A 22383-nucleotide genomic window follows, 5' to 3' on the forward strand; every position below is an offset into this window, starting at 1 on the left:
AAGGCGTGTTGAATGCCTAACTGGCATAGCACAGAGCACATAGCACATAAGCATGTGAGGGGCCCAATAAGCAGATGGTCTGAAGAACTCAAAGCTGGTTAGATGAGACAGTATCGCAAACTGCATGGAAATACACAATTCAAAAAAATTGCCTTCGGTGGTGGAATGTTTCTTCTTTACTTTATACATGTTCCTTCCTCCTTTTAGGGGAAAATATACAAAACTAACTTTTTATTATGATGCTTCCTTGAGCTGTAACTAAACATATCTTTACTATGAGTTATTAACATTGTAGGCAAAAGTGTCCAAACAAAATTTAAAGCAGAAACTTTGAGGACACTGCGTGGCATACAAATTAAAATGGTACATTTTAAGAGAAAAAAAAATCAAAATTCAGAACATTTCAGTTTCCTCTAAATATTTAATATTAAGCATTCTGCATTTCTGCTACCATTAAATCTTTCCAAAGGTGTTCATTTCAGGAGACAAATCTCCTGAAAGGGGCTTGAATTGACTTTACTTTCACAGAGGGAACATGAATGACAAGGACATGGACAGACTGAAGATGAGTTTGTCCTGTGAACAGAGAGAACTGGGGACTGGCATGGGAGGTGTCTGGGTTCTTCCAGCAACTCTGCTGCTACAGTTGGGTGAGACCTCGGATGTGTTCACTTGGATTTAGTGTTTTCTCTTGCATAAAAGATATTTAAAAAAAAATCAATCTTTAAGATTCCTTCCAATTTCAAAAGCCTCTGGTTCTAAAGAAATTCTAAGTCCCAAGTTGAAAATTTGCTTTAATAAAAGCACATACTAGTGTGTACTCACTAAATATTTACTGAAAGAGTGAATCATAAAAAACACTAGGAGAACACATGTTGAAATAGGTAACAGATGAAGAACATAATTCTAACCCTTTCTTAAGATACAATAACTGTGATCACACACTCATGCACATAAGATCTTCTGGGTTTTCTATATGGAACTATCTATCTTATGGAGCAGGCTTTTAATGATACTACACATTTTAATTCATTTACAAAGGTGGACTTAGAGTCATAAATTTTGTCCAAACTTAAAAAGTACAAAATATTAAAAGGTGAAATGAGGGTCTTCTTATAACTGTAGACCCTCTTATATTCTATTTCTACTGTTTTTTTTTTTTTTTACAAATGTAAAAAAAAGTAGAACTGCAGGCATGTGGTAGTATAGTCTCTATATTTTTTCACTGAAAATATAACTTAAAGATCTTTCCATACCAATCTATGAAATATGAATTCAACAACCTTTTTAATGACTAGCCAATATTCTATTGACAACATATGTTACTTTATATAACTGAATACTTGTTAATGGATTATCTAAGTTGTTTCCAATGTTTCAATTATTCAGACCTTGAGCGACACATTGTACATCACAAACCTCTGTGTACACGTGTGTATCTGTGTAGAAGTAGAATTGCTGAGTCAAAAAAAATACACATTTAAAATCTGATATTTTCATACTGTCCTCTGTAGAAGTCATACCAGTTTATACTCTCACCAACAATATAGGAAGGTCACAGGCAGAAAAAGGAAACCTGTGGATATACAATATAATACATCTATTTCTTTACATTTATTTCTCCAACTACATAGTCTTTTGATTTTATACTCTGTTTTGAGGAAAATTTCAGTTTTATTGAGGACATTTGTGAATGTAATATAGTCCTTTCCTGTAAGAGATCCAGAAGCCAAGAAGATAAAATAGGAGATAAAGATGTTCATGAAATATTAAATATACTTTTAAAAACTGGTAAGGTAAAATTTGTAAAACAGCAAATCAATTCACAGATTACTTTTCCTTAAATAATGTTTTTCATCAGAATGTGTTCTTGCTCATAAATATTTATGACTATTTCATTACATTTAATTTCTCCTGATTTCTAAAGTCCTACCTAAACTTGGCCTGAATATCCTTATTTGGCCTTACCTGCATTGCTCTCCCTAATAGCCTTTTCATTCTCGCAGTAGACCTGTCTCCTTACTACACCTTCCACACAGACCATGTTTCCTCCCATATTGTTGCTGCTGTTGTTGTAAGTTACTTAACCTTTCTGTGACTCACTTCTGTTAGGGTAAGTTGTAGACAAATATAGGACCTCCCTCACAGATTTAGTGGGAGGACTAAGAGAATAATTTCACTTAACACAGTTAGAATAGTTATCTGCACTTAGTAAACTTCCAACAAATAATAGTTATGACTGCCATCTTTGTCATTGTCATCATTATCATGATTTCAACTCAGAATGTTAAATGTACTTCTTCAGGTTGTGTTATCTCAGCAGGGCTAGACATTACTACAATTATAATTACTTTTACCCCAATTAATCGTTTCAAGGAAAAACGTATCTTTATCCATCAAACTCTTATTGAGTACCACTTCCATTTTTCTACCAGGAAGTCAAGATCCTATTGCAGAGCTTTCTTTAAACAATTGTCTTTTTTTAAAACAGTTATACAGAGAACAGGCAAACAATAGTGAAATAAGCAAACAACACTTTTCATCTTATGGTAGAGTATGCTGGCGAGTGCGAAGATTATTACCAAGCACTGATCACGCAACCTTTTTAAAATCGAAGGATAACACCTATTTCAACATTATAATAGGAATCAAAGGTTGATTTATTCAAAGAGGTTTAGTTCCTTAAAATATCCCCTAAGGATGACAGATAATGCAAAAGCCTTAAACCATTAAAAAATGAGGACTTTTGAACACAAGAAAAAATCAACAACAGCTACGGACTGAATTATGGCCCCACCCCCACCCCCATTCATTTGTTGAAGCCCTTCTACTCAGTATGACTGTATTTGGAGACTGCGCCTTTAGAAGGCAATCATGGTTAAATGAGGTCATAGGGGTAGGGCCCTAATTCAACAGGATTAGAGTCTTTATAAGAAGAGGCACCAGGGAGCTCTCTCCCCACCTCTCTTCATGCTCAGATGCTCCTGTGAGAACAAAGCAGCCTTCTACAAGCCAGGAAGAGAACTCTCATCAGAAAGTGAACCCTGCTGGAAATCTGATCTTGAGCTTCCCAGTCTCCAGAACTGTGAGAAAATATATTTCTGTTGTTTTTAAGCCATCCAGTCTATGGCATTTTGTTATGACAACCTGAGCATACAACTCATTCAGTATTTAAATCATTAACAATCACTAATTTCACAGAGGCAGCTCTATAAAGTATAATAGCAAGTCCAAAAAAGGAACTGTGATGAATATTATTAACCTTTACTCCTGTGAAGTTACAATTTTCCCCTGGACTCTGGGATCATAGTATGAAATGAAATGAAAACACACTCTAGCCCCTAAAATGCTGGATATTAACAAGTCAGTCCCATCCCTGAGCTGCTGCCACCAGGATTATATTTTAATGACATTGTGACAGTGTGTCAGTTCCACACAAAGCGGAGCTCCACTATCCATCTGGATTCCATTCAGAAACATACAGCTCTTGTACAAAAAAGAACTAACAATGAAAGGCAGGGAACTGTAGTGGATACTCTCAGTCCTGCCACTGAACAAGTAGCGACTTCTGTGGTTCTATTCCCTCAGATAGCTGTGGCACCATCTTCCTGACACAGTTGCTAGGTGGGCTCCCAGAAACATATAAAGCACTTAGCACACGGCTGTGTGTATAGTAGGAACTTAATACATGTAGATAATTATAGTGAGTGAATCTTTTTGATGATCATACTAGTGCCTGTCCTATGGCTACAGAGAAAATTCAGCCAATGGGAAGAACACGGGTAGAACAGAGAGTTCAGGTGGGGCACTCATGGGCCGGGTGGACTCCCCATTCCAGTCACATTTGACAATCCACTGCCCAGCACAGTCCTTCTGGACAGGCTTATATCCGTGTAGGTGGAGTACAAATTTCATCACAATATGAAGGAAGAAAAATGTGACATTCAGAGAAAAGAGTAATATTATCACAACCTGTGAAATATACACAGGTGTTGTCTTAGTTTCATATGAGATATGGAAGGATATGAATAGGTTACTGGTAACACTGGGTACCAGAATAGCCAGAAGCATCATGAAGAATCAGAAAATGACAAGTGATAATATCTGAGTTTAGATTCTGATTCTGTCAACTATTCTGTGACCTTGGGAAAATTACCTAACCTAACTGAGTTCTAAATTAGAGAGTGTGTACAAAATGATCTCTGGACTCTTTTCCAATGAACTCCCATGACTCAATTCTTTGCTTTTACCTTTGACAACATGTGTGGGATTATAATTAGGTTTCTTTTTGACTTGATTTTATGTTAAAAATTTAATCTTTGTGCTGTATGTCAATAATGACTGATTACATTAAAATAAATTTCATTTTAATGTTGCTATAAAAACAATTACTATATGTATTAGAAAATAATTCTAAGAAAAGAAGAGGAATCTAATGGCTAAATCTAGCTCATTAACCTTAGGGAGGGGGCTGTGAAATGGAAAATTCAGAAGAGCCTCTAGGTAGGAAATACTGATTAATTTTATTTAATAATCAAGAAATGGGAATGAAAGGTAATCACTAACTGTATAGAAAATTACAGCACCGTTTTCATATTAATAAGGGGAATCATGGAAACAGAGTGCTTGTTTTCAATTCAACCCCTACACTCCACACCGCCAAGTCTGACCCTCTCATAAAAAGGGAAAAAATAAAGTTTAAAAATTAAGCTAAAAGGAATAAAATCAAGCCTATTAGTTAAGATTGAGACTTTTAGACCAGGCTGAAAACAAAAACATAAAGTTATGTTTTTTAAAAAAATAAACCTATAACAAAGTACCAAGTAAAGCATAAACACAATGAGCAAATAGCTACCAGGCAGATAAAAACAAAATTGAAATAAATGTGGGAATATTACTAGCAGACAAAATGGAATTTAAAATCAAATGAGGGAAAATAAACTCCAAAGGGGTTAAATAGCACTCCCAGATCACATAATCTAAAAGAAGTAATTACAATTTTAATTAAACTCAGATTTCAAAGCCTGTACTCTAAGGTACTACACAATACTTTTTCCATAGTCACATCTGCCTGCCTAAAATACCCACTTGAATTTCCCAGTCAGATCCATCACATAGTCTTACTGATTATTTGCATATTCGTTCCTATCTCAAACCAGAACCTACTGTGTTTTCTATGTTTTGCTACCAGATTCATTACCTCCAAACTGTCTACAAAGTTAGACCTCAGGGTCCTCCTCAATTTCCCCCTTGTAAAGTCAGTATGTCAATAAAGCAGTTTTTAAAAAAATTTTTTTCCTCTTGGATCTCCACCCTAACTCAGCACATCTAAACAATTGACTGTAACACTTCACATCAGAATTGTCTCTAAAATTTTGTATCTTCTGTCAATCTTCTCCCCCTGGAGGCTAGTGGGACCGAGGAGCTGGGACAGGGGTTTACACCTAAGGATGACCTTCCTCATACAATAGTAATACAGTGCCCAAACCTCTTATCTTTAGGGCTAGGCCTCAATGAATGTTGGCCTCCGCTCCAGTAAATGGAGTTCTGCTAAAGGAAACAAAGCAGTGGTGTCCTTGGGCCTGTTCTGTTCCAGTCTCAAGCCTCAGTTGCTCTCATTCCTCAAAATGTTGCCCTTCTCTTTCCTTGGGGGTCTCACCTAGCCCTGCTCAGCTAGACCAGGAAGCACACACATCTCTCCTTCTCTCCCTCCCTTTAGCTCAGATACACCAGGCTTCCCCTCTCCCAGGCATTGAAGCCCGTATCTGTGGAATCACATGACCTTCATGCTCATCTTATCACCATCATCATCATGGCGAGATATCTTCAACTCTTCCTTTGTTCTGACACCCACGTGATCTACCGGTACTTATCTTCATAGTCGCTCTATGAGGTAGACGCTGCTATTAAACATCTTATCATAAGAAGCCTGGGGCACAGGGCAGTGAAGCAACCTGCATGACGTCTCACAACAAACCAGTGGTGGAACTGGAATTCAAACTCAGTGCTGTCTGACTCTGCAAGCAAACAAGGAGCCATTATACTAAAAGGCATGGTTTGAAACACCTCCCTAGGACTGAAGCTCCCCCTCTAGATGGGGACAAGTTGGGCATCCCCTGGGAAGATCCTGATCTTCTAATGTCACTCTTAGTCTTTATCATCATCTGTTTTTTAAGGTCCTTTACTTTCCAGGTTTTAAATTTTTTTCCTCTTCAGCCTGAAAGGCAAAGTAAATTGGAAACAAACAGATAATGGCCGCTTAGTCACAATGATTCATTTAACGTTAAGGCTTCAGGCTCTGAGTTACTAATTCATTCTGTAACAAGCATTTATTCTTTCCAGCCCTGAGCCTGACTCATGATATAGCTGCTTTGGTATGTGCTGATGTCCATATCCCTCCCACTAACACGTATGCGGATCCCTTAGGTGCTCGTAACCTGCCTGACAGACTTAGAAGCTTTTGTGCGCTATATTCATTAAGTGACAACCTTAGGAGGCCAGATGCCAAGACTGGCCACAGAGCTGCCAGAGTTTTATGCAGTAGAAATTTGGATGGCAGAGACTGCTTTCCCAAAGCCCTTTTTTTTGGTGGGTAATTCTGTCAAAACCAATGACTGTCCTAATCAAATCATGTGAAGTATGAAATCAGGGGCAGTTTCATTTATGGCTGTAATCAGTCAGAGGTACAGCATTCCTGGTTATTTACTAATTAACTCTAACTTCCCTATCAACATTTTTGAGATAAACATGCTACGCCAGATTGAAATGATCATTTAGTGCTTGACTACACTCTTATTACTAATACTGCTGTCCCTGAGATGGCATTAGGAAGAAAAAGGCAAAATAAGAAGCTATGACTGACAGGGCAAGCAAGTCTGGTGAGATTATCTCAGAAAAACCCTCAACTTATTGTAACAATATAATCAATAAAATATATTTAAAAAAACAAACAAACCCTCAACTATAATTTAATTGACGTATGTTTGAAGGTCAAAACCCTTTGTATATTAAGTACTGTTGTTTCTAATATATTATGTTATGATAGGTCTGTTTTACAGCTTTATACTTAGGTACAAAATCCAATATGAATGAAGGACAGGTTTTATTGACTCAAAATTTTCTTCATGAGATGTATGAGTCAATCATATCATTCTCTGAGAATCTTTCATAATCTTATAGGCTCCCAGAAAGCCCCAGTGGGGAACGTGACTCTATTCACATTAATACTTCAAACTTAATTTGTATCATCTTCAGATAGGGAAGCCCTGAATCTCCCTAAACATAGAAGATTATTTGGTAAATAGTTCTTAAGTATCCTGTTTAGTTCTGTCAACATATTATAGGGCTATTAGTTTTATAGCATACATGAAGAACAAGCAGTTTTAAGGCACAACTATTTGATAGATTATCTTTGTATCTTTGTTCCTCTAATTGAGAAAATGCTTAAGAATAAGAATTCAAGACTTGTTTGCCTAAACAATTAGAAGGGCAGGTATTACCTGATAATTCGGTAATGTCTGAATGAATCTGCAGTATACCTGCTGCATTCACCTCTCCTTATATTCAAACGCAAAGACTTACTCTTCACTTAACAGTCAACAAACAACTGTTAGATGCTGACTATGTGTCAGGCACGGTTCCAGGTACTGGGCTGTAGAAATAAAATAATGATACAGTCCTTTCTCTCATGGAGTTTTCATTCCAATGGGGGCAGACAGACATATGTGAAATACATACATGCTTGGATGGAGGCTGATAGTGATATGGAGAAAAATAGAGTGCTAGTTTGAAAGCTGAGTAAGGTGGTCAGGGAAGGCCTCACTGAAGAGATGGCATTTAGACCACACGTGAAGGAGGGGAGGGAATGAGCTATGCGGGCATCTCAGGAGAAACATTCCAGGTGGGACACATAGCAATGTAAGCTCCAGGAGGCTGATCTTTTCACTTCAATATCCCTGTTCCTGGCTCAATAGTAACCACACAGTAAATATTAGCTGAACGAGTAAGCAAACTAAAATAGCATGAAGTTGCTTTAAAAAAAGGGCAGTGGTGGTTGGTTTTACTTTAAGCTTTCTAGAATAAAAAAGTTACACTGTTACACAAATTCTACAATACATGCTCTGATCCTTATAAAGGTTTTTGAAGAAAAACTGGTAACCAGGATCTGTTCCAAGTTCATACAATTAGGTATTCAGTGGACTCCAATGCCACAAAATTTTCTCAAGAAGATGTCAAAAACTGCTCCTACACTTGCATTTTACCCTCTTGTTCTGTGTCAAAAGGAGAGGGCACTCCTGCATCTCACTTGGGTGAGGAGGTACTCTAACCCTTTCTTCACGTGGGTGTTGGATACATGCCCAGCTCTGCAACTTCAGAAAGTCCAATGCCGGCATGTAACGCGCAGGGATTGCGCTTACTTAACAATGTCACCACTTGCTCAGGAATTTTAACACAGTCAGCAGCACCATGTGAGGAATTTTAGCATAAATCTCGGTGGCCCTGTATAAATGGAAAACATGATTACACATCTGATATGGCAGAAAGAAAAGAGGGTCTATTAATGACTCCATTTTTCTAGATTCTCTCAGTTCCTTCCTTAAGCTAAATGATCATCACAATGTGTTTGAAAAATAAAGTAAATAAATCATATTAGCAATTATGGCAGGCCCATACAATAAAAAGTACAAACACTGTGTTAATTTGCTACTACATTTATATGTGCTAATACAGAGTGAAGTGTTTAGAACACTGCTTGGCTCATAGTTACTGTTTAATAAACATTATTATTATTGTTGATTAATAATATTAAGGTAATGTTAATATTATTACTTAATTAAAAACTTGAGTAAGACCAGTAAAAATCAGGAAAATCAGCAAACATTTATGAGACATCTGTTTATACTTAGCACTGTGCCATGTATTGGTATACAAAGAAGTGGAAAACAATGCTCATACCTTTTAAAAACTTAAAATATACACAACCAGGGAGTTATATAAAATCCAATGAGAAAAAGTCAGTAGAATATTAAATAGCATTACAAAGTGAGCTAAAATATCATAGTTACACAAGATATACGACATAGCTAGAAAATGACAGTATTTCCAAAAGGGAAAAGATAATGACTAAGAAGGCTTCAAAAAGAAAGACTGGTACTAACTGCGACAGGGCCGGAGTAATGAAGTACATCAATGAGATCGATTTGGTGACTGAGATAAAAATTCATTAAGGCCTGGAGTGTGATCATAGCAGAGGCAGCGAATTGAAAGTCATGGATCTGAGATTTATGCTGAAGACAGAGGTCTCTAGTCTTACGACAAATGGATTTGGGATAAAGAGAGTGTGGCAGCTTCTACATTCATACTGGGCTAGGGAGAGCTGAAGCCTCAGCTGGAGGACGAGGCTGAGTCCAGACTGACCACCGGTAGCTACAAGGGGCTCAGCAGGCCAGGGTGGAGAACGGATAATGCACAGCACTAGTCTTCCAAGGAAAAGAGATTGTTTTATTCTGCAAAAGATCCAGTGTTAACACTGGTAGTTAGAAACACACCAGTCCCTCTGGCGGTACCAGAAGTATCAAAAATAGCTGAGAGGAATAATTTCTTGGGGCCAGAAAAATACTGGTGCAATAGATTGGGACACAGATGTTACCCAGAGGAGTAAGTTTTGGAGTAAAAGTTGGTGAACAATTTAGTTGTAGAGAAGTTGAGTTTTAGATAATAGAAATGCACCTACTGCTTTATGAGTAGCTAGAAATGTGAAACCCATACCATCAGAAAAGGAGAGGTGAAACAATGAGAACAAATAAGTTTTTTTTTTGCTCTAGGAAAAACCAAATTAAAGTTTAGAAGAGAGACGACAGAATTCAAGAGAGAAGGAGGTTGAAAAAATGGCCCAAATAGAGTCAGATGAAGTAGAGTGGTTGAGATTCCTTCATGTATGAAACTTTTAAGGCAGAAAAATAATGCTTTCGGAATCCATATGCTCAACCAGAGAGAACAATCCCAAGCATGAAGAATTATGCCTGATTTTATGTGATAAATTCAAACCTAATGTAGAAGGAACAGGCCATGTGACATAATCCTGCCATAAAAGCATTAAAGCATGACCTAGAGGTTTAACCCACAGAAAGTTATTAATAGGTCCACTCGTTTGCAATCAGTACAAACATGATATGCCACCAAAAAACAAAAACAACAAGACCTTTATTGTCTCTACCTTGCTTTTCAAAAATGCAGATTAAAAAAACCTTTCAATGTTAATTTCAATTTACATCCAACAGAGAATAATTAGTCTCACTGGTCAATCACTTTAAATTTTGCTTTGCTGGAATTTCTGGAATGTATTCCCTTTTTATTTTCTTTTTAATTTGGAAAGCTTTAAAGTTTAAGAGCTTTGTAATACTGTTGTTCCCAACTTTTTTCTTCCAAAAGCATTCCAAAGATCTGCTATTAAGTGGCAGACAGTCTCCCACCCCTCTTATAAAGAAATATAACTACTTCCATAGTTTCTGCAAAGTACAGCTTACAGGTAGTTTGTCATGTGTGCCCTTTGATTTTCTTTTAGTATGAAAGATTCTTTTAGAAACCACCTTATGTACTCGAGCGCACAGCTTAAATCAGATGCTAGGCTTAGATGACTCTTTACAAATGAATGCATGCGCATTTGTGGGAATGTTTATTTGTATATATATAAAGATTCTAGGGAGCCTTTAAAGACTAAGTTTCTATCATACTATGATGGCTTAAATGGAAAAGAATAAACAATAAGACACTTATAAAATTTAAAAATACAATGTAATTAATGCAAGGAAAAATTAGAATGGATGCATTTCATGAAAATTATGATTCTCAACAACAACAAAAGACATGAGATCAGAATTAAGGAAAACTATGATATTTAACATGGAAGGGTTAAGAAGAAAGAGAAACACTGTATATTATACACTGGTTCACCAAAAAAGTAAAATTGCGACTCTTTGACCCATGTAGTAATATGAGGAGCATGTTGGGTCTGTTACCAAATGCCTTCTTCCCACCTGTCCCTACATCACTCCTCTCCTGTCCCTCCCTCTTCGGTCTCCCTGGATGACTCTCCTTTATCCTCTGGTTGGAAGCTCAGGTGACACCTGACATCCCCAGGTTGATTCTGTGGGTTCTCGACAGCCCTTGTGTACACCCCTTCAATGCCATCCTGTATTATAATTGCTTTGTGTTCATCTGCCCCCACCCTGGACTGCAGTTAGCCCTTCAAGGCTGGGTCTCCACCTTCATTCACCTTGTTAACTCAATACCTGGCAAATAAAATTTCCGAATATGTAAGTTAATGAGTTGTGTTCTGTACGCTTGATATGAATTGAAATATGGGACTACATCATAAGAAAATAAATCTAATCACTCAACAAACAAAGCTAGGCAAATTGTAGGGAGAATTTGCAGGCTCAGAGCTATGTGTCTTACAACTTTATAGCATAAGAAGTGAAATCATTTTTGTTTGCCCAGCACATTCATGATTTCCACAAAAGAATTAATAATGCTTGCCTTTGAAAGACACAGAAACCAAATGGAAAGCTATGAATTCAAGTGTAAAAGCTAATTCACAATGGGATTTAAATCATAAAGGAGTAGGCTGACCACTATGGAGCTACTCCATTCAAGCAGACATGAGTCCACCTCACAATTCTAAGGAGACATTTAATAGCGTAGAACCTGTCCAACTGGGAGGGGTGGAAAGGGCAGATAAAGGACACAAATGCTAATACCTAGATGGATCCAAAACCAGGGTACAAATACCAGCCACCCTAGCACAGTAGTCAGTTTGTTCTTTTTGCTCATCTGGAGTCTCGTCGCTTCACTAATTCTGCCTTTCCCTCTCTCTCAGTCCTGGACCACTTGTCAAACCTACCTTGACTATGGAGTGGTGAGCACAGTCCACAGACAGCCCTACCTTCCAGGAACCTACCGACCTACGGGAAACCTGTCAGGGACAGGGAACTTCAAGACTGGGAGTAAACTCTAGGCACAGAAAAATAGGAGAGCTTGTTCACTTCCAGCAAGGCATTGAAGAAACCTTGGCAGCAAAATGAATGACTTCATATGATCATTATGGCAAGGCAGAGAAAGAGGCCTGAATTAAATAATGTAAATAATGCCAACCGACTTTTGAAAACTATATTCCAGGGAATTACACAAAGTTGGGTTTATGAATAAGAATTCTATAACAAGATGGGACATAGGGGCTGGATTCCCTAATTAAAACATGAACTCTTACAAAATGCAGCTGAACTTTAGAAAATTTGTGGATCACGCACTGGAAAGATTTAGGCAACCTAAGTCAGCCTGAGTCTTCAAATACCTAGACACTCCGGAAATACAGATATACTGACCAGGCACTCCGTCTTTTCAACGCCCATAAAGAGAGTATCCAGGTTTAGCAACTTGGTATAAATGGACTGCAAAGTCAAGCCAGAGCTGGCACCAGGATTCTTGCTCAGTGTTTTAGGAGACAATGACTGCAGAGCGCTCTGATCTCGGCTTCCTGGTAAGCAGGTTCTGTGACCCAGCTGTCTAGGTGATTATATGGCAAATACTGTAGTTGCTAACCTTTCACAAGGGCCTTAGGTAACAAAGGAAAAACATCAGACACCTCAGCACTAGGTCTCGTGCTTTTCCTGGCAGCAAAATAGTAGCATCTGTCTATAAATTCAACAGCAGCATTATTTTAACATGGAAAGCAGTAAGTGCCCTAGCAGTGTATAGTCTCATAACTGTTCACATAAAAAAGATCCATATGCTTACTGTCCTTGTATTTTTTTAAGTTGTAAAATATAAGCTGAGCCATCACGCCTCTCATATATACATTCCCTCCAGGGCCACATTAAACTGTGATTACAATATAAGAAGTGAAAATGACCTTAATCCAGGGCCGGACTTTATTATCACTTAAAACTTAGTTCTATGTTTATATTGCACACTTAATTCTGTTTCGTAATTCATTTGCAAAACTCATGAAGACATGCTAGAGAGCAGGGTTATTACAGTGATGACCATCTGCTCAATGTTAAGTGTCCATTTTCCTGGGGGGGAAAAAGTACCATTTCAACAACAGTGTTCCTCAGAGATCAGACGAGGGATAGAAATACCTAGCTGTTTTTCCCGTTCCTCACGTCGCTCCCTGGCCAGTCGCTGCCGATCATCAACCCGTAGCACAGGTGGAGGGTCTGAAAATGAGATAAGAAACATGGGAGAAAGAGCATATTTTAAATTTTTATTATTATTTTATTTTTTAAAATAATTTATTTATTTGTTTGTTTATTTATTTTTAGAGAGGGGGAAAGGAGAGAGGGAGAGAAACATCACTGTGTGGTTGCCTCTCATTCGCACCCCCAACTGGGGACCTGACATGCAACCTAGTCATGTGCCCTGACTGGGAATTGAACCAGGGATACTTGGTTGGTAAGCCGACGCTCAATCCACTGAGCCACAGCAGCCAGGCTGTAGTTTTTTTTTTTAACTGTTTTTTTTCCCAATACCATTAGTCCCCCTTCTACCTCCTCCCCCCAGCAATCACCACACTGTTGTCCGTGTCCTTGAGTCCTTTTTCCTTTTTGCTGGATCCCTCTACCCCCTAACCTCCCCCAGAGCTGTCAGCCTGTTCTCTATCTATGAGCATATATTTTAAAAAATTAATTAATTCATTCATTCAATTGTTGTTCTATTACAGTTGTCCCATTTCTCCCCCATTGCTCTCCCCTGTCCTGTCCACCCTCCTTCTCCCACAGTCAATCCCTGCCCTGTTGTTCATGACCTTGGGTAATTTATACCAGTTCCTTAACTAGCTCCTTCCCCTTCTTTCCCTCCTTCTCCTCCTACTCCTCCCATCTGGTCACTGACAGTCTGACCCTTGTTTCCATGCCTCTGGTTCAATTTTCCCATGAGCATATTTAAAAAAAACTAATGATATACAAAGACAAATATCTTTTTGTCCAGTAAATCTGATAAATGACAGATTGCTACATCTTACAATTAGTACATACGACTATGACTATACTTTCAGTGATATACTTTAATATAATTTTTTTCTGAGAATATCCAAGTACCTTTCTTCTATTTAGAAACATTAGAAAAGAGAGTAAATCCTAAGAATTATCATCACAGGGAAAAAGCCTATTTTTTTTTTTTGTATCTATATATAAGATAATGGATGTTAACTAAACATATGTGGTAATTATTTCTTAATACATGTAAGTCAATTCATTATGTTGTACACAATAAACTTATATAGTGTTATATGTCAATTATATCTCAATAAAACTGGGAAATAACACAAATAAAATAAAGACATAGGGCAAATATTATGTAAAAACATAACATAACTGTAACCTGTTGGCTATTTTCATAAAAAAAAAAATATATGATGTTTTGTAGTCATAAGCTACTAAACTTCTATTACTTTTGTGCTTTAAATGTCTGTTCTTTAACAACAAATAGAATCCCAAGTGCAGTTATTCTAAGTAGATGTTCACCAGTTATATGTAAGGACCTGGTTTGCTGTCTGATAGGCATGAGTTCAGTTCCTGTTCTGTCGCTTATTCGCTGAGTTACTTACCCTCTTCTCAAAGTCTCAAACTATGACATTGTTTTTACTTATTACCTATAAAATAAGGACACAATAGATCCTATCTCACCTCAATGTAAGAATTACATAAAATAATACCGTACCAGCATTAGTATAGTGCCTAGCACATGATAAGTCTCAGTAAATTCATTCATTCACTGAACACATGAAAATCTGCTATGCACCAGGCACTCTTCTGTGTGCTGAAAAGAAAGTAGTTAATAAAAAAGACAGAAATCTCTCCTCAAAGGGGGATTGCTTTCAACTCAGGGAAGATCCATTTTATTTATTTAAAAAAATTTTTTTTAAAGATTTTATTTATTTACTTTTAGAGAGAGGGGAAGGGAGGGAGAAGGAGAGGGAGAGAAACATCCATGTGTGAGAGATACATTGATCAGCTGCCTCTGTCATGCTACCAACGGGGGACTGGCCTTCAACCCAGGCCTATGCCCTGACTGGGAATTGAACCGGTGATCCCTCAGTTCAAAGGCCAGTATTCAATCCACTGAACCACACCAGCCAGGTCATCAACTCAGGGAAGATTTAATACACAGGATAAATAAGTAAAATACACACAATGAAAAAAAAAGGGGGGAAATATAAAGAACGCCAGACTGAGATAAATGCTAAAAAAGACAACGAAACAGCTGGTGTGAGATGGCAGGACGTTTAACATTTTAGAGAGGGTCCAAGAGAAGTCTAATGGTGATGATAACTTTTAGGTGTAAAACTCTGATCAAAGCAAGGGGAGCCAGTGGTGCAGACATTGCAGGGGATGGAGAGCAAGGACAAAGGCCCTGAGCTCACGAGTGCCAGCGGTGTGCAGGAAACAACAGGAAGAGCTGAGCCACTAGAGCAGAGTGAGACCAGTATGTGACGGGGCCTGGTGAGGACTTTGGATTAGACTCCGAGGGAGATGCTACCAGGGGTTTCTAGCACAGGGCTGCCCTAACAAGCTCTCTCTGCCTGTTACTACAATGATAATAATTACACTCAAAATCAGGTTTATTTTTGCTTCTACTAAACTGACACCGCCATTTTAAGATCTCATGTTAAAAACAGAAACCTACCAGAATAAGACTTTAGAGACAACATGGTAGAGTTTCATCAACAACTTTAAAGAACTTGCATCCCAAATGCCTCTTTAAACTTCACAGAATTTGTGCATTTAAGCGAAATAAAAATTGTATAAAAGCCCATTAGAAGCTTGCATAAAACTTGGCATCATGAGCAGGGCTAGGTGATAATTTATGATTTTCCTTTGCTTAAAGTTATGGTTTTAAAAAAATTGGTAATATAAACCCCTCATTTGCTGACATGCATTTTGATTTTCAGATTTACTAATCAGTTATGAGGTCTTAATTTGTTTTTTTGTTTTTTTTTAAATGGAGGAAGCTATGGCCCAGGCCCTGGAAGGTTTTCTCTGACACTAGAAAATGGTGCTTTGTTAAAGACCATGTGTGTGTGGGGGGGAGGGTAGGGGGTGGTTTGCTGTCATTTGTTTTCAGTAAAAGAAAATGAGAGCCATAGCAAAATATCATTTTGAAGAAAGAATAACCTGGGAACAAAAGCCAAAATGAGTAAAATCTTTTAAAAAGTCACTTTGGTGGTAGAATGTCAATAACGCCTGTGACAGATTAGAGTTGGAAGAGCAGAGCCTTGGGTTTTATTTACCGCTGGGTTCCCAATGCCTAGGACTGTACCTGGCAGATAGGAGAATACTCAATAAGTATTGTTGAATGATGAATGAATAAATGAGCAAGCAACCTTAGTTAATTTTCAGAGCCTTCACACTTCCATTAATATACATCAATGGGGCAAACTAAGCAATCTTTTATTTGATAACAAACTATTAAAAATATAAATGCTAGCAGTTACTAAGTTTTAATAACTAAAAATGATAGAAATTTTCTTTACAGATATGTTTTCAAAAATGAAAAAAATACAATTGAATAGTTCCAAGTAAATAGTGAATTTCTATAATTCTTGGTCTCCCTCTCATTTTCATCCTCACATCTTTTTTTTTTTTTTTTTTTAACAAAATCAAGGTATAGAAAATAATTTAACATTATGAACATCCCACATTGTTTCCCAATAGACCAAACATTGTTAGAATAAAATTAAGTTACTGATTCTCAGAAGGAAAACTGAAGAGAAATAGAACTTTGCTATAAAGTTCTCAGTACTCTGATTCAACTTCTGATCTATGATTAAAAAGTAGGGCGACCACCCAAACCGGGGCACTTTTAAGAGTGAAAGGGAGTGCTAGTAATATTCCATCTTTGATGACATGCATAGACCTGGACTGTCCTGCAAAAACTGGAACTAAAAAACAACTTTCAAAGATCAAGCAAACCAACTCACATCTATAAAACTTTTATGTGAACAATTACTATTTGTACGATAAATAACTTGTTACGGATTTGCATTTTACAGAGCACTTTCACATTTACTATTTTACTCTTCACAATAATCCTATGAATTAGCCCCAGGCATTCATTCACTCAATGAGGAGTTATTATACCTATCTTCCAAATGAGAAAACTGAGGGGAATATATATGACTAAGGAAGATGGCACAGCTAAGTGCCCACACTAGGGCTTAAAACCAGATCTCTAACTCAGTCCTGTGCACTTTTCCACCCCAGGCACATAAAGAGTCATCAGAATGGCGTGATGGAGCAGCGAGGGAGGGGCTGGGAAATTCCAAGTCAGGCATTTTTCTATGAGGGAAAATGATTTATCAACAACTGGGTAGAATGAAGTTTTAGTGGCTCTTTCGTTAAAGACTTGTGATGGAGGGTAGCAGAGGAATAGGAATTAAGAGGGGTTTAAAAAAAAGATTTTATTTATTTATTCTTAGAGAGAGGGGAAGGGAGAGGAAAAGAAAGGGAGAGAAACATCACTGTGTGGTTGCCTCCTGTATGCCCCCAACTGGGGCCCTGGCTCACAACCCAGGCATGCTCCCTGACCAGGAATCGAACCAGCAACCCTATGGTTCGCAGGCTGGGCTCAATCCATTGAGCTACACCAGCCAGGGCAAGAGGGATTTTTAATGAACCTGAAATGCTGTTTTTCTCTTGTACATTAGAGTCCATGAATAAAATGCAATTTTCTCTTCTAATTAGGTCAAACTCTTAACCATTCAGAAGGAGCTGATGGAGTCTTAAAGGACCATCTCCCACTTCTGTAGATGTGGACAGTCTTGTGACTTTACAAACTATCTCTTTTGGTCCAGGTTCAAGTACTCATAGCTGGGAGCACTGGCCCTTCTGAATAACATGAGACATCACGAGCCCATACTTATCGAACACCATCAGGGCGTTCCACACATGCTTCAAAGATAAAATATTAATAACTTGAATGTGCATAGATGCTTTCTAAATCAAAGAGTTTTCTAATGGGTTTAAATTATCACTAGGTAAAGGAAGGAAGGGAACGAACTAAAATTTACTGGGTTAAACAGGAACCCGAGAAGTCATTTGGTCAGGATGCCCATGTCTGGTTAGGGCAATACATAAAATATCCTAACATTTAGCAAGTACTTTTTTTTCTTTTCAAGTTCTAGAGAATGAAAATTAACAACTTGCTCTATACAGATATTCCCATGACGCATATCTGATAAAATCAAGACGTTTTACTCAAGCTTAGTTCTCCAACATGGAGCCTCCTTCGGAGATACACAGGAAAATATCATGATGGTTTTTAAAATAAGAGCCTTTGCCCTGGCCAGGTGGCTCAGTTGGTTGGAGCATCATTCCATACACCAAAAGGTTATGGGTTCCATTCCTGGTTAGGGTACGTACCTAGGTTGTGGGTTCGATCCCTGGTCAGGGCACATATGGGAGGCAACCATTAATGTTGCTCTATCTATCACATCAATATTTCTCTTTCTTTTTCTTTCTCTCTCCCTTCCTCTCTTTCTAAAATCAATAAACATCCTCAGGTGAGAAGTAAAATAAAGAGCCTTTTATGTAACTTTGCTTATCTCTACTTACAAGAAAGCAGACACAAGAATTCTCAAAATACACAATTAATATGAAATGAAATGTCCACTCATTTAATCTGACTTTAGCAACTTATCAAATAGCTCTATAAAGAGATGGTGAATTGGGGTGGAGAGTTTTTGGCCTCTGTTTTCTCTCTGCACTCTTTGCAGCTCTGCCTTATCACACTGGAAATTCTGAGTTAAAGTATCATTCATATATTAGTTTACTCCACCATAATGTCAGCTAGAGAACAGGGATTATGTCTTTTAATAATACACCCCTAGTACCTATACAGTGCTAATACCAAATAAATAAATGAGTTATCAGGGTATAGAAATCTAAATTGCACAGTCAAGAATGGTAGAAATTTTTATTTAAATTTCAGCATTTCAGAATGGTATGAACATTGATTAGAATTGATTGAATGGTAGAAAAGCCATTAGAAGTGATTGTTGACAGGGAGAACAAGGGCAAAGCAGTACACACCATTTAGCTATATTTAATTCTCACAGTAAAACAAATGGGGTTTTCATGCTAAAGAATTTCTACTTCCACAAGGATGCTCACTTGAGTACAAGGAACAAAAGCCCTCCAGAATAAACTCTGTGAGGATAGGGGTCCCATTGTTTTGCTCATACACTACCTCTCACATTTCCAGGCATAGAACAACTACTCAATAAATATTATTAGATGATGGCTGGGTGGTGGAGGGATAGATGAATGGATAAACAAATGAATGAAAAAGCAAACCAACTAAACGGGGAAAACTCAGTCTGCTAATTAAAACTCAACTGAAACTACACATTTCCCACTAATGGTTGCTCATGCAATATCTGCAATAGTACTACTTATTCCTTTGCCCTGGCTGGTTTAGCTCAGTGGATTGAGCGTCGGCCTGCGAGCTAAGTGTCGCTGGTTCGATCTTCCAGTCAGGGTACATCAGAGAAGGAAAACTCTGACTCCAAAAAACCTCCGCTGCCTTGCGGCATACCTCTTCAGGGGAAAGGCTAAGGGAGTAAACCCCGACAGAAAATCCGGAGCCGGAGTCCCTAAGGCGGTTTGACGTTGTAGTCAACACCGGCAACTCCTGCGGCGCACCTGAACCCAAGCTGTATCGACTCCGTCTTTCCCTTGGACCCTTCAGCTGCGAAGAGAGGGGGGGTCTGCTGCATGGGCAACAGCAGACCCTCCATATTACCCTGCCCAGGCTCTGTAGCTTCAGCGTCATCACAAGATGTCGATTCAACACGGGAGGAGACAGATACCATGTCACTCCCGAGTCGGACTGCACAGCCATTCTCGGCGGTGCAGATAGACTCTTAAGAAGCTACACCATCGTCTCTCGAGACGGACGGCTGCCGCCGCCGATGACGACTACTTATTCTTCTTTCTTCTAAGTGACTGGCCCAATTGAGGTCTTACTTAAAGCCTTTAAGACTTTTCTACATGGGAAAAAGGTCCACAGATGTAGATATAATGGAGAAAGTTTCCTATGAGGCTAGATGCAATTATTTCTATCTTTATTCTCACTGATTCCCTGTTCTTGAATGACTTTGGCTTTGGATGCAGCACACAGCAGACTTCTAAGATCCTCGTGGTGTATTCAATTGGCCTTCACCTCCCTTTGATTGTCTCTCATTAGTCTCTCCCAAGGACCACACAATGGTAGTTGGATACGTGGAAGCAACTGCATCTTCTATCCAACTGTTTGTATTATGGTACAGACTGTTTGCATCTTTGTATCACCAAGGAGAAGAGACCATGAATCATAGTCTATTAACTGAAATTGCTGTGTAGGTGTACATCCATTGCAGGGCATGGAGAACAAAAACATAATTCTATACCAGCTTTGCTATGTGTAAAGATTTCCTTAAATGGTTTTTGAAGAAGTCACAAAAGAGATATGTAATAATGCTTGGGCATGCAGGTACAAAAAAGTTGTGTCATACGTATCATTTCAAACATGATAGTAACATTACTACCTCTTATACACTGCTTGGCAGTAAACATATCTCATCTCATTGGCAAAATGATTCTGAGAAGTCAACAGGGCGTGTCTTTGACGCTTCATTTTAAAAGGGGAAAGTCAAGGCTTTGAGAGGCTCTCTGATTTAAACTCATACAAGTTAGCAAAAGCGTGTATTTTGGTGGCAGAACTGGAACCATGATCTCCTAAATTCCAGTATGCCTTCAAGGGGGATAACCTCCCTTTTCCACAGCAACTGCAATGCATCGTACCTGGCTTATTTCCTGAGTGGTGGCTATTTTGTCCTGAAATAGCAGAGTGGGGCCGGCTGGAGACAGCAGTTTTCTTCTCGTGCACTTTGTAGCCATCCGGCGCTGCAAGACAAAAGAGAAAAGACATATTTAATTGCCTAAAGTTTATTCAGAAATTTCCACCTATTCAATATTTACTGTTCACCTTTGTATCAGGTACTAGGCTAGACTTAGGAAAGAAAACAGATGACGTGGTTACACCCCCTGCCCTCCAGAAACATACTTTTCAGAGGGCAGGACACATCCAGAAAGCAACAGCCTTGGCTTCAGGGGCTGATCTTGCAGCAGTGCTGTGATCAAAGGTCTATGAAGTTGCTCACCCTGCTGTCCCAGTTTACACATAAAAAACCATGTCAGAACATGATTGGAATCTAAAACCTCTGATCTCTGCTCTTACGAAGTTCCTGTGTTAGGAAGCAAAAAAAATTCCAAGAACATAACCACGTAGGTCACCAAAAGGGAACCAAGAGATATAATTTACTAGGATTTTGAAAACGCTTTTGACAGAAGTTCACTAACAAAGATTTTTAAAGGGACTAAGGGAAATGTACTCTAGGAAAGGAAGGAAGGGCAGAAATACCAGGCAGTGCTCTGGTTACAGAAAGTATAGGGTTTTCCAGGACCAGGCAATTTTTCTTTCTATGTATTACTTTAATATTTTTCCAAAGGATAGTCAAAGGATGTTTGGGACTCTAAAAGAAAAAAAATCATGTCAAAAACCAAGCCCTTGGAGTTTCCTGCCTCTTACCCTCTGCTTTGAAACCAGCTTTGCCTCGTCTTCCCCATCCATTAAGGTGATTCCATTCTGCCAGTGGAGCAGGCCCCAAAGCCCTGGCGTCATCCTTGATTTCTCTCTATGAGTACATTCTTTCAGCTCTACCTGAACAACAGCTTAACACTTGTGCTTCTACCTTCCTGATCATCTCTTCTCTGTGTGACTGCAGTATCCTCCTGACTAGTCTACCTGATCCTACCACTGATCTCCTTCAGTCTGTTTTCATCTCAGCAGCTTGGGTATTCCCATTAAAACACGGTCATGTCATTCCTCTGCTCAAGACCCTCCAACACTTCCCGTCCCACTCAGAGTAAAACACAAGGTCTCTACCACGGCCCAGAAGGTGCTAAATGGTTTAGCCTTTACCTTGTACCCTTTTCCCTCTTCTCTGTTCTAACCATACTGACTGATTTAGTCTATCTCAGAGCCTTGGCAAGTACCTGAAATGTTCTCCCAGGTCTCAACATGGATCTTCCCGTCACTTCCTTTGGGTCTCTGCTCGAAGGCGAGATTAGAGAGTCCCCTGGACCTGTTTATAATAGCATCCCCATCACTCATTGCTCTCCACTTCTTACCCTGCTGTTCATAACCTTTACCTTCTTCTCCAATAGGCTGAGACAACTGGACATTGTTTAGAAAACAGGGATCATTCACCCACGGTTTTTGAACCTGAAAGGGTGTGATAACAATCACGCTTCAAGAAGACCACATTTAAAAATGTTACCCAAG

General features: G+C 38.6%; 1 protein-coding gene across 4 annotated transcripts in view; it reads right to left on the minus strand.

Annotated features, from left to right (window-relative positions):
* MAP7 (microtubule associated protein 7) overlaps positions 1 to 22383 on the minus strand; it is a 152560-nt gene that overhangs the window by 37802 nt on the left and 92375 nt on the right. For all 4 annotated transcript variants that reach the window (XM_090279897.1, XM_090279898.1, XM_090279895.1 and 1 more), the window contains exons 2-3: positions 20841 to 20942; positions 13140 to 13217 (exon numbers count right to left, since the gene is read on the minus strand). In XM_090279897.1, the coding sequence (XP_090136023.1) occupies positions 13140 to 13217; positions 20841 to 20942 (180 nt within the window). The remainder of the gene's footprint in view (positions 1 to 13139; positions 13218 to 20840; positions 20943 to 22383) is intronic.

This window comes from Furipterus horrens, unplaced genomic scaffold (assembly GCF_987537825.1).
Source record: "Furipterus horrens unplaced genomic scaffold, mFurHor1.1.pri manual_scaffold_6, whole genome shotgun sequence".
NCBI lineage: Eukaryota > Metazoa > Chordata > Mammalia > Chiroptera > Furipteridae > Furipterus > Furipterus horrens.